Consider the following 13,843-nt stretch of genomic DNA (forward strand, 5'->3'; position numbering starts at 1 on the left):
GAGGCTTAAAAAAGTAAAATTTATTAAAAATTTTCCAGGAATTTCCATATCATTTGAATGTGAATGCTACATTATAATGCAAATACAATACACAAAGAATCTTACCCCCAGGAGATTTGAATTTGGTATAACACTGAGTTAGCCAATTTGGTCTATGTGTTCAAGTTAATAACTAACTGTGACAAAGAACTATAACAATTATACACTTAAGCTCTCTCCATTTACAAAATTTACATATGGTAGGTTGCCCATAAATTATTATTACAACATTAAAGGTAGTTTATACAAATTTTGTCATCTTATTTACAATAACTTTGAAGAAAGTACAAGTTAATTTTTTTGGAAGTCATTATACCTAAAAATTATGTGAAATGCTTAATTGAAATACCCGGTAGTAATTGTGACGTAACCAGGTGAAACATTTGTGACTGCCATCTGTAGTGTGAATACATTCAAGTTAACAACTATCTCAGGCAAAGGATGATTATTACATTCTTAACTTAAATGTACCGGTTGTACTCAATGTATTGAACAGGATATCCATTCAGTTGCAATATTTAGACAGTCTGATAAATAAGCAAATACAAGTGTAGCTGTACATACCAGTGAGTAAGGAAATCAGTATTAGGCAAAATATTGTTAAAAAATTGCTTTTTAAAATAGGATTTTAGATATGTTGTTTTGAAGAGAAAGGGGAAGGTCATTTTCCAATAACAGATGAGCAGAATTGTTGTATATACCTCTCATAGCGTAAGGAAGGAAGGAATAAATGCTGCAAAGACACATCCTGAGTTGGTTATTATTTTTATATTGCTTAGAAACCCAAGATAATCATACATAATTACTTGTGTGCATTTTAACAATAATTATCGTGACATTTCAATAGACCTAACGAAAGATAATGTGAGGTAATATAATCTTGTAGGGGAACAGCAGGTCTAAAACACAAGTCACATTCCACAGGTCACTCATTGCAGGTCATTGTTTTACTTTTTGGAAAGTAACCCTAACCCTAAATTTGGCTAACCCTAGGCCCAAGGTTGGTTTTTAGGCTGGCGTTAGCCAAATTGAGGGTTTTGGGTTACTTTCAAAAAGGTGAAACAATGATTTGCAACGAGTGACCGGTCAAATGTGACCTGTGTTTTAGACCCGCAGTAGGGAAACGTCATTGATGATTCTAATAACTTTTTAATTACCCCACAATGTGTGATGAATATAAATACAGCTTTTGGTCATGCACAATCTGTAATTGGAATAAACTTGCCCCTGATGTACTCAGCCTTGATGATGACAATGCTTTTAAAGTGAAACTACTGCACTAACCAGTCCCTACCAACCACCTGCGTTACGTCTTTTCAAGATTTTGCAGAATCTAGTATGAAGATACATGTAGATATGTAGCCATTTAGTGAATATGGGTAAATAAGCGAATAATAGATATTGAATAGACAATGTTCACTGAGATAATGCTTTACCTTAATTATGATGCAATACAATAATTATTGTCACAAATACATGTATAATGAAGATCATGATGCCAGGAAAGGTGATGTTCAATTCACATAGTGACATACCCAAATATCTTAAGATTGAAACTTGTTCAAGGCATTGACCAGCTTAAGTTGAATTTACTTTCTGGTGAGGTTGGAAGATAAAATATTGAGTATTAGTTAAATTTCAAGTTGACTTGTGGGCACAAAGCAAGTCCTAAATATTTGGCAGTTCAGAGTTAATGTGAATTAGAAGTTCATTTGTATAAATTATAGTGTTTTGGCATGCTGCATTGCAGAGGTTTCCCCTCCACATAATGTATACAGTAATTTCAACAAATTGCTATTTACAGGGTGTCAAGTGGATAAAAGGGTCACAAAATAAGCAAATTTAAAAGTGGGAACAAAATAGCAGTATTAAATGGACATGCATCATTATAGTCACCATTGCGAGGTTCAAAATAATTGTTTTGTCAACATGAAGCACAAGCTTACAACATTATTTTTCTCCAGCCATGCATGAGCACAAAATAGGAAAAATTCCATGAAGAACAATCGAATTTTAAAGACACAAAAAAATAGGAAATAGCAATTAGCTCGCATGCACCTTCATCAACTATCTACTGTGCAGCTTCCTACAGTTCCCCTATTATCTAACCCCTGATTTCAATCCATGGCGTTATAGTAAAACCTCCACACAAGTTGCTAGTTGAAACTAGTAATTAAAATTTAGGAACTGGTGAAGAAGCGGACGTTAATAACGCTGGCATTTCTTATAAGGTTTTTTTCTGTTGACAAGAAGGAAAGTAAAATACATTAATTTTTAAAAGAAAATTTAATAGGCTGTGCTTCCTTATGTTAGCTTGAGATTATATACAAAACGAAAGGAATAGCGAATTCATCTTACCTTAGCAGACTTCAACTGACAGGGCCGTCTCGGCTGAACTCCCACCTCAATCGATCTATGACAACATTTACTCGGAAATCTGCCTAACTCAATATTGTGCATGAAGCCGCCGACGAAAATTCGATCACACAAGAGCGAAAGACTGTTAAGAAGTTTTACCACTGAAATACCGCTATTCCGAAAGAAAAAAGGTGTACACGATGCTGTGGCTAAAAAAAATTCCTATAGCAAGTAATCGAACAAGACATCTTCGGCCGCCATTTTGTTTGTTATTTCGCTCGCTCACGTGTCAAAAAAGCCTGGGCACAAGCAAATTATCAACCAATCAGACAAAAGTCCCCCTTGCTCATTTTCCGAACTTTACCCGTGGTTGTAGTTCATTGTAACTGGACAATTTGTGTTAACTGTTTGTGCATCCCACGAATACGCCCTTATAGGCGTCTTGTTAATAAGAGTGAATTGGTTCTGTCAGCATTTATTTGTTTTAATTAGCTGTTTTCTTTTCAAAACAGTAGCACACTAGCTTTCTTATAATTTGCAAGTTTAATTGTAATTGTGTCTTTGAACACTGACTGTGGGTAAAAACGTTTTTTAGGGGTAAACAGCCTAAACACACAAAAAAGGTGTTTGCTATAGTTCATAAAACAATAAAAAAATATCGTTAAGCTCAAATAGCTCCACTTTATCTTGGAATTATTTTGAGTGAGATTTTTATTTTTTTATCCATTTTTCTTTTTTATCATATCACGACATTTTATGCACGCCTTTTCACAAAACAGTAGCACACTAGATTTCTTATAATTTGCAAGTTTAATTGTAATTGTGTCTTTGAACACTGACTGTGGGTAAAAACGTTTTTTAGGGGTAAACAGCCTAAGCACAAAAAAGAGGTTTTTGTTATAGTTCATAAAACAATAAAAAAAATATCATATCAGGAGATTTTATGCACGCCTTTTCAGGGTCTCTTCGACCGATCGCTTTGTTTCTAAGCCTGTTTTTTGCTTACACAGACTATGCGTTTACAGCAGGCGAAGTTGATTTTAAAGACACTCGTGCCATGGAAAAGGCTACGAAAAATCAGGACAGCAATTCCTTAAAATCGCTTTACTCTTCTATTCAATTTCAGGTCACAAAGTTTGCCGAAAACCAGGAAGGGGTCACCGAAATCAAACAAACCGTCCAAGAGATGAAAACTCAATTGGCCAGTATGGAAACCACGCTGCAAACTCTAGAAACACAGCTGACCAATACTCAAACCCAGGTTGGAACTGATCAAAAAAATACAAAAGCAGACATCCAAGCCAGATCCAAAAGGAGCTTAAACACCCAAATCCAGCAGCTTGAAACGAAAATTATCCAAGAAATAACCACGTTAAAATCTTGCGCTTGCCCTAATTCTGGGAAAACACAGCCAACCTTCCTTTCTGGGAAAACACAACCGACCGTCCTTTCTGGGAAAACACAACCGACCGTCCTTTCTGGGAAAACACAGCCAACTGTCCTTCCTCCTGGTCCGGGTACTGGTACAATGCAAGATCCTTATAAAATAGCCACAGTAAGCGACTTGGAGAAGTTCCGCACTGTATGGACAAGCAATGCTGGCAAATATTTCATCGTCATACAAGATATCGACCTATATAGTATTGCAAATTTTGCTCCTTTGCCCGACTTTAGAGGCATTTTGGATGGGAATAATAAAAGAATTTTGAATCTAAGGATGGATCGGTCCCAGATACAATACGACAACTATGCAAGTTTGTTTAAGAATATCCGCCAAGGTGCAGTGGTGAAAAACCTAAACTTTGAAAACGTAGACATCAAAGGCAACCGAGCCGCCGCCGCATTGGCAACAGATAATTATGGCACAGTAAAAAACTGCTATGTCACAGGCCAGGTTTCCAGCGCAGACAAGTATGGTCGCACAGGTGGTCTGGTTTCAATGTGCTTGACAGGATCGGTCGTCAAAAACAGCTACTCCACAGCCAGAGTTTCAGGAAATTCTTATTCTGGGGGTCTGGTTGCAAGTATGTATAAAGCCACCGTAGAAAAAAGCTATGCGACTGGGACGGTTTCAGTTATGGACCATGGAGCTGGAGGCTTGGTTGGACTTTTGTCTAGTGGAGTGATCAGACAAAGTTATGCCACAGGATCAGTCTCAGCAGGAAAGTATTATGCGGGTGGACTGGTAGCACTGGTCAATGATCCTCAATCCCTCATCGAAAACTGCTATGCGAATGGGACAGTTTCAGCTTTCGGGATTGCCGGTGGTTTGGTGGGCGATCTTAGAGATAAGGTCAAAAACAGCTACTCGTCAGGAACGGTTCTATCAAAACAATCCAGAGTCGATCGGATTGGTGTATTGGTAGGTAGGGCTAGCGGCACTATCATCAACAGCTATGGCAAGAGTCAATCGGGCGTCTCGGATACACGAGGACAAAAAACCGACACAGAGTTAAAAAATCCGTCTACTTTTTCAAGCTGGGACAAGAACATCTGGAAAATAGAATCTGGCAAATATCCTCAATTAAAAGGTTTTTAGAGAATTAGGGATTGGCTTTAACTTTTTCATATATAGATTTAGCAAACCCTAAAATCGGAGCTCCTCATTACAAAAAGTTAATCTTAAAGGGGGGGAAAGGATCATTTTTTTTAAATTTTAAATATCTGAAATATTACTAACAAAAAAGAGACTATCAAATAAGGCGTAGTCAGTTTTTCCAAGATTGTAGAAATTACGTACTTTTTTTATATGTTTTGTGGGTAGTTCCTAGTGAATTAGAATGAATGAACGAACAAAAGAATTAATGGCATTTGTAATGTAAATTATACTGGCTGTTCCAACAAGTTGCTCCAACAAGTTGATACACAAAACCTTGGCGTTGCTACGAAATAGTCAAGCTTAGTCACAATACAGCGGTTGATTTCTATTGCATGCAGTTAATAATTAGTCACACTTTACCGTTTGTTATAAGAGAATTTCTGCCTCTTATTGACCGAATGCAAAAATGGCCGCCAACAAATTATTTTTTTGTCTCTGTGTTAATTAGCCTAACTAGCCTCGTTCACACGCGTAAAGTTGAAAGAATTTGGGCTGTAAAAACAAGGCTAGAACAATAGCCTGTGTGAATAATATCACCAAACAGCCGTAATAAATCTCATAACGAATGTCATTAATTTCGTCGTTAAATTCTCTTATTGCATCCTGTTTTAGAGTTTCTTTTCATCTACAGTCAACGGTCAGAATACCGTGGCTTCACTCGAATCAAAAATAACGGCACTCGTGATTGGCACAAAATTGAGTCGTCGCTAAGGGACTGTGCAATAATTATCAGGAAGGGGGGGTCCTAAAATGAGCTTCACCAAAGGAAAAATTAGATAGGTCCTCCCCTCCAGCAGCGTCAAGATTAGCTGTGACCCCCCCCCCCCCTCACGTTCTCTCAAAATTATGATGTGCTTCCCCCCCCCCCCCCTCTCTAACCCGTACCTTTAGATATTGAAAAACTTGAGAACAGATACCAATATCTTTTATCCGACAACCCTGCTTGTGCAGGAAGGTTTCTCCGAGAGGATTACAAGCCAGCTCCCCATGATGACAGCAACATCAGACGTTGCAAACAAGAGGCAAATGATATCCAGGACAAGCTTAATGCTGTCGTAACCAAGTTAGAAAAACACGGAAGACTGGCCTCAGCTGTTTACACAATTTTAATGCTGAACAACGTCATTCAATAAAGTCTCAAGTCGGTTTAAACGTTCTGCATCTTGTAGAAGACCTGGATAGGGTGATGCCTAAATATAAAGCGACATTTCCTATTGGTGCCAAATCTAAAGCATCCAAATCAAGAAAAAAGAAGGAAGAAAGCCGTAGGACCCGAACCTGTATAATTTTCCGGTCTTTGGGAGGTGAACCCATTGATGACAACTATGAAACAGAAGTATGTGGCATTCCTCAGCTAGAAACTGTAGACCTAGAAACCCTCTCGCTGTTTAAATCAAGAACAGACCTGGCATGTCTGCGGGACCTCTTAAATGCCAAATGTTTTATTGGCAAAGCTCACAACGTGGTTTGTGACTTCTGTGCATGAGCGATTGTTTCAATCTATCATATGTTGACATTCTAAATAAGTTGAAGCATTTGTTTATGTTGATGCAATATTTAGACATTATGGATAGTCAAAGGCGTGGCATCTGTCTATTTGGAAAATGTTTATTTATTCGTTCAATTCGTTTATTCAACTTACTTGAGAAATCTAATGTAGAGCCCCCCCCCTCCTTTCCATTATTTTAACTTAAGGCCCCCCCCTCTGGTTTTAGGGCCCCCCCCTCCTGATAATTATTGCACTGTCCCTAAAAATAACGACAACAAAAACTATCTCGTTCGGAGCTCCCTTTATGCCTTCGATTTAGGAGAAACGGGACTGTATGAGCGAGTTTCTTTAGCGCAACTTTTTTTATCCTGTTTCTTCGTGATACTAGCCCAGCTTATAAGATTTCCCTTTAACAGGTCGAATTTAACGGGAGAAAACCTGTCTAAACACAAACACTGATTGCGATTGAATATTGCTATAACAGTGCGATACTAGTCACAATAGACCACAGGTTTCTATGGTTTATAGGCATGATAAACCACTTGGGATGTTGGAAGAACATTCGAAGAATTCGTAAATCACTCTCCCGCGGCTCGTGATTTACGAATTCTTCCCGTGTTCTACCAACATCCCGGGGTTTGTCAGCCTATAAACAGTAGAAACTAGCCCAGCTTATAAGATTTCCCTTTAACAGGTCGAATTTACAGGGAGAAAACCTGTCTAAACACAAACACTGATTGCGATTGAATATTGCTATAACAGTGTGATACTAGTCACAATAGACCGCAGGTTTCTATGGTTTATAGGCATGATAAACCACTTGGGATGTTGGAAGAAGACTCGAAGAATTCGTAAATCACTCTCCCGCGGCTCGTGATTTACGAATTCTTCCCGTGTTCTACCAACATCCCGCGGTTTGTCAGCCTATAAACAGTAGAAACTAGCCCAGCTTATAAGATTTCCCTTGTTGAACGCTATGACTTCTGCAGGTAATTCTGTTAACATGAAATATGTTTGTCTCGACAAGCTTGATAAGGCAGTGTATAGATCATTTCCTACATTTACAACTGATAATTACGGGTAAGTAATTACATTCCTATCATAATTAAGGCTTTAACAGATTTGGCCAATGCAGGTGAACGTTATAATCTGAGATCTGGGAACAAAGTCTTTATGTCCTCGTTTTATTTACAACAAAACTGTTGATTTTATGACCTTGAACGGCCGACTACAAAGAACGCGAGTACGGTAACGTGTCATTAATCGTATTTTACTGATAGGGCAGTAAAATCTCATTTAAAGAGAAAAACATATACTCGTTTATGTGCACAATACATCGAAGAATAAAGTCTACAAATACCTATTTTACCTTCAAATACTTACCCCTGCGTAACATTTCAAATTCCGTTTTCCGTGAATCGTCTCATGATTACGTGTTACATACGAACCATGGCAATTACTAGCTTTACAATCACTGGTTCCTCGTTAATCCAATTTATTACTAAGACTTGTTTGCATTACTAATTAACACGAAAAGGGATAACTTGGGAATTTTTAACAATATATCGCCTTCATCTAACCCAAAATCATTCAGATATTCAAAACGTCCTATGCATAATCCATTTGATTCTATCGCCTTTGTGTTTGTCAGCATTATGATTTGGAATATTTTAGGTTTACGTGTTCACAAGTTTGTTTTTGTATCTCGTAGATGTTTAGATTTCCAATTACACACTCTGTTTCGATTGGCCACTCTAACTCACTGTGTAAATAGTTCACCCTCAATTCAAAATGGATACGTTTCGTTTCTGAGAAAACAAAACGTTCTTTTACAAATCATACCGGGTATTCCTGATTTCTGCATAAATTTAAGTTTCATTTTGGATTTACCTGTTCATCCACGCTTTTTGGAAAAGTGGTACATACACTGTACCACGTGCTTAGATTTAAACGCATACCTGAGGTAGATATTTTTGTTGTGTTTACGAGGAAGTGATCTCCCTTGCTAGTAATACGATGAAATGTGGATGACCTCGGTACGTTGTTACCCAAATACGTTCCTGCAAGTTTCCTCCTTTTTCTGCTGTTATAAAATAGACGTCTCAGCCTTTTCTCCGTAATTCTGCTTGGTTCTCGGGCACGTCTATGCCGATGCTCACGCAAATCAAAACAAAAGTAAACAACTTTTGCTTATCGAGACCTGTATTTCTCCTTCGGAATGAAGTCTTTATTATCATTGAGATTCAAATAACTGTACAGCCTTTCAAACTACATCAAAGTTATTTTCTAAAGAGCTGATCACATTTTCCACTGATGACATCAAATCTTGTGAAACTAGAACAGAACTATACACCCAAGATGGCAGTGAACACGATCGCTAATATAGCTATTTGAACAAAGGATATAAGCTAGACCATTACAAGAAACAAACTGTTGAACAATGAAAAAGAAAAAAACGTAATAGACAAAAAACTTATCTCCGTAGTCAATGGTACACTGAGCGGGAGGCTATTTGTTCGCGGTGAAAATGGTACCAGCGTGAGGCCATTTGTTCGCCGTGCAAATGTTTTTACTTTGTCTTCAGAAGATTCCAATATGTCGCTGTCATCTTTAGAGTAGTTCTCAATAAGGTACCCCCTGCTTATTAAAGAATTAGTGTTTTGACTTGTATCACTTTCAATAGTTGCGTCCATTTCAGTTACATTCGAGTATATTCTTGTTTCATTCAGTTCGCGGAACGACCCGTTTCGAAGCTGACGCTTGACATCTTTTAGTGTGGGTCTACCGCGAAAAGCGTATGCCATTCTTTGTATGTGCTTTGAGCGCCTCATGAAGAAATCGATTAAGCCAACGCAATGCCGATCTTCAGTAATCCAAACAACGCATCACAGAGCTCTTCATGATCTTGGATTACGTGTTTGCTTTAAATAACCATAGTAAACAGCGCCACGTGGCTTCTATTGTGCATTACCCAATCAAAACACCGCCACGTGCTTTCTATTGTGCATTGCCCAATCAAACACGGCCACGTTTCTCTATTGTGCATTTTGCTGCACAGGAAAAAAAAACTGAAATCTAACGTCTTTTATAACTCGAGCCCCTACAGGGCCCGAGTAATTATGAGAAGAGGTCAAAATTCTGGATAAAAGACACAAAAGCTTGAACACATTTTAAAAGGCTCTCGCTTACTGGTGGGATGCCACAATAATCTCGAATTTCAGCCCTACTGCATTTTTTGTGTGACTGTTATCAGTATTGTTGTTAAATGAAAACGTAAAATAATACGGTTATCATTATAGTTTGAGATGAATGTGTTATATTTCTAACGTCTACTTTGTTCCCGTAACTGTCAAATAGACGTCAGTGCCCGAAGCCTTGCACTTTAGGGACTGTGCAATAATTATCAGGAAGGTCCTAAAATGAGCTTCACCAAAGGAAAAATTAGATAGGTCCCCCCTCCAGCAGCGTCAAGATTAGCTCTGATCCCCCCTCACGTTCTCTCAAAATTATGATGTGCCCCCCCCCCCCCCCCCCCACTCCCTCTCTAACCCGCACCTGGAACACGAGCTACGAGTGCTGCTTTCCCTCCGCTGACGGGTAATCCGTGTTCCTTTAGGTAGAGTTTCAGTTTACTTGCAGACAGCGAGTTGACTTCAACCTCGTCGGACCAATTAATGTCTGCCCGTTATTTTGCTTTCATTGCAAGGAATTTTTGGTGCTCTATGAAGTGATTACAGGCATTCACGTCAATCAAAAAGTCGTCGCACAATTTCTGCACCTCTTTGCTGTCGACCTTCCTCCCAGTGGCAAACAATCGCTTAACTTGGATGCTTGGCAGGAGGCTATCGATTTCCTCTCTTGGCACAACAGATGCTGAACAACGTCATTCAATAAAGTCTCAAGTCGGTTTAAACGTTTTGCATCTTGTAGAAGACCTGGATAGGGTGATGGCTAAATATAAAGCGACATTTCCTATTGGTGCCAAATCTAAAGCATCCAAATCAAGAAAAAAGAAGGAACAGAAGAAAAAAAGGGAGAAGAAGAGGATTGCTGCCTCAGAAAGCCGTAGGACCCGAACCTGTATAATTTTTCGGTCTTTGGGAGGTAAACCCATTGATGACAACTATGAAACAGAAGTATGTGGCATTCCTCAGCTAGAAACTGTAGACCTAGAAACCCTCTCGCTGTTTAAATCAAGAACAGACCTGGCATGTCTGCGGGACCTCTTAAATGCCAAATGTTTTATTGGCAAAGCTCACAACGTGGTTTGTGACTTCTGTGCATGAGCGATTGTTTCAATCTATCATATGTTGACATTCTAAATAAGTTAAAGCATGTGTTTATGTTGATGCAATATTTAGACGTTATGGATAGTCAAAGGCGTGGCATCTGTCTATTTGGAAAATGTTTATTTATTCATTATCGAATTTGTGAAATTTAATTAAGACCCCCCCTCAACTTACTTGAGAAATCTAATGTAGAGCCCCCCCTCCTTTCCATTATTTTAACTTAAGGCCCCCCCCCCCCTCTGGTTTTAGGCCCCCCCCCCCCCTCCTGATAATTATTGCACAGTCCCTTAATACATCGTTACCTTGCTTACAAAGCTAGCATTTAATGCACAGAGTTTATTATTTATTTCGTCTTGATCGACTGCGGAGGCGAGGACTGCACTTTCCAAACGAGCCTTATTTGAAATAATCTATTCTCGGTTCAGCGCAATATCATAGTTGGAGGACGATTACGATTCTCATCTTGAAGTGAATTGTGGCAGTTTGATTAGATAAGTGGTGGTGTGTAAGAGGTTCATGAGATCACTGCAAATTTGTGAGCCAGGAGAAAATGCTCTAGTTTAAAAAATATGACATGTTCCGCGTTCTAGTTTTTTCGACCAATTTTATTCTTTCGGACTGCACGTCCCGAGCCAGGTAACAATTTCACTCAAATTAAACATAAATTACGTTGCTTGGTAGATCTTAAATTCTGAGCACATTTTTGACAAACTATTCGTAAGGGTGCGCCCCTGATGCCGAGGCATAACCCCTATCTATCAAAGGCTATGTTCTGGCGCTTGAGGAAATAGAAAAAGACAAAAAGTAACTTCTTACCTTTAATTACTTGATGGAGCCATAATACAATGTTGATACCTGTACAAGTCCTCCTTTTGATTTGCCGGGCAAGCAGGCCAGGTGATTGTTTCTGTGCACATTAACCACATCTCCGGAAACTTTGATGAACCAAGAACTCGTCATACTGGGAAAAACCGTGGAAGAGTGAATGAATTTTTTTGAGAAGAACTTGCTTGTACATGGGTTTCCCAAGTAAGTCGCGACCCACTTTTAAGACCTACAAATTTGAACTACCTTGGCTGGTGCATGTGTCATTCAATTTATTTCTGTCCCGGTTAAGTACAAAGGGCCATTTCAGCTTGCGGTTCCCAACCTCCGTCGGTCTCTTATCTTAACGAACAGACCGAAAAACTAAACTTGCTGGAGGAGTCGGAGGATGGTGGTAAGGAGAGTTATAGTTGACATTATTAGTGGCGGTATTCAATGAAAGTGCCTTGAAATAGCTTTCTTCCAGTGGGAACTTTTTTCAGACGTTGAGGTTGTTGAATGATTCAGAAACGAACGAACTCTGAAGCAGTTTGTAATTTAAGTATCAACGTTTGCAACTCTCAACCGTTTTTCCCGCGTGCTCATAAATTCTATCAAACGCAAGCCTCATGATATGGGCATCAACACTTGCCTGTCACTGTACAGCTGCCGCGCTCCTGTCCACAGGCTATTTTAACCCTGCATGTGAGATAATTTGCATCGTCATCGTCGGGTAGGCATACTCTGCATATATTACTAAAATCGTGTTTCATAATTTTTTTTTTTTTCATTATTATTTTTTAACTGTGCGTGTAGAAAATATGAATTCCAGGTGTTCGATTTAACTGTCAGCAGTTTGGCAGATGATATCGTGAATTAGAAGTTAGCAGTAAGCAGTAGATTATCTAAGAAAAGTAGATATAAGTAGACATATTTTGCTTCCTTTATTCACTGAAACTTGTCTGAGCATACGAAGTCGATCGTGTATTTTTAAGTTACCTTATGACCGGCGGCTAGGACTTTTTGAATACTGAATTCAGTTTTCACCAATTGTCCGATTGATAGCCCAGATTTTTTTTTTTTTTCATCTGACCTAGCCCGTGTAGCAGGCATTCGAAAGGGAAGAGCAGGGGGAAATCTCGAGAAATCGCCAACCACCGCAGGCCATATCCTACCTGGCCCTTTATGTAACCGTATCCCCGGTCCTCCTATCATTTCGTGAAGTATTATAAGCAGGTGTTGATCAGATAAATACAGAGAAAATATCCACCGGATATAATGCAATTTACCTCGGATACCATTACATCGATCTTTAATCCTGATCTGTAACGTTGATAGTTGTTCGTACACGCTTTTTTTTTTTTCACAATATCGAAAGGCGAGAGTAGCATGTCCAATTTTTTTCACAATATCGAAAGGCGAGAGTAGCATGTCCAAATTATAATATGAAAATAAAATTGGGCCTAATAATCTCAGGTTATTACAAACCAGACAATTTTTTTTCGCTCGCGTGTGCACAAAATTAATTCACACCATGGAGTTCTTCCTTATCTTTTATTCAGTCAGTTTTTGAATTTTTCGACTTAAACTCCAAGTCTTTCACCAGTTATGGATATTGTTACATAAAAGAGCCCTTCTTCTGCCAATAATATTATTCCGTAGTGACCACTTTGCCTATATAATAAATATCATAAATATTTAGTGTCATGCACTCCGAGACGGTCTCAGTGACAAAAAAACTAAGATAAGAGCAAAGATTTTCCCCCAAATTTAACTTTTTCCGATAATGGCTGAGGGGAAATTAAAGGAAGAACAAACCTTTTAGCCACTGGGAGTTTTTTTTTTCAGTCCCTCGACCTCATTGCATCAACTTGACTCGACTGCTTGACTCGCGCTCGCCAGTTCGCTGGCATTGCATTCCTCGTTGGATTTTTAGAGTAGACAAACTGTAACCTGCTTAAGTAGGCTATGTGAGTAGATGCTAGTCTTGCAAAGACGTAATACAAGTTTAACTGATTTTCAGGTCTAAGAAACCAGATGATATTTGATTGTTGTTTCCGGCCATCAAATATTCGAGTTTCGCGACATTCCTAAATACCAACGGATCCAGGCAATCATGTGGGCATAGCAAATGGGGAAAAAATAAATAAGGAAAGAACTATTAAAGTTAAACATTCCGTTCCTAATATGTCTTCGTTGCCTATGTCGTCGTTGTCTATGTCTATATGACCACCTTGTGTAACAACACAGAAATTAAACAACATA

The 13,843-nt window shown here is 38.7% G+C and overlaps 1 protein-coding gene across 2 annotated transcripts in view; it reads left to right on the forward strand.

Moving 5' to 3' along the window:
- LOC138005851 (putative Gly-rich membrane protein Bcell_0380) overlaps positions 1-5,202 on the forward strand; it is a 25,088-nt gene extending 19,886 nt beyond the window's left edge. For both annotated transcript variants that reach the window (XM_068852025.1, XM_068852028.1), the window contains exon 2: positions 3,524-5,202. In XM_068852025.1, coding sequence (XP_068708126.1) covers positions 3,524-4,936 — 1,413 coding nt within the window. In that variant the 3' untranslated portion in view covers positions 4,937-5,202. The remainder of the gene's footprint in view (positions 1-3,523) is intronic.
- The last annotated feature ends 8,641 nt before the right edge of the window (positions 5,203-13,843 follow it).

Source organism: Montipora foliosa, chromosome 6, assembly GCF_036669935.1.
Source record: "Montipora foliosa isolate CH-2021 chromosome 6, ASM3666993v2, whole genome shotgun sequence".
Classification (NCBI taxonomy): Eukaryota; Metazoa; Cnidaria; class Anthozoa; order Scleractinia; family Acroporidae; genus Montipora; species Montipora foliosa.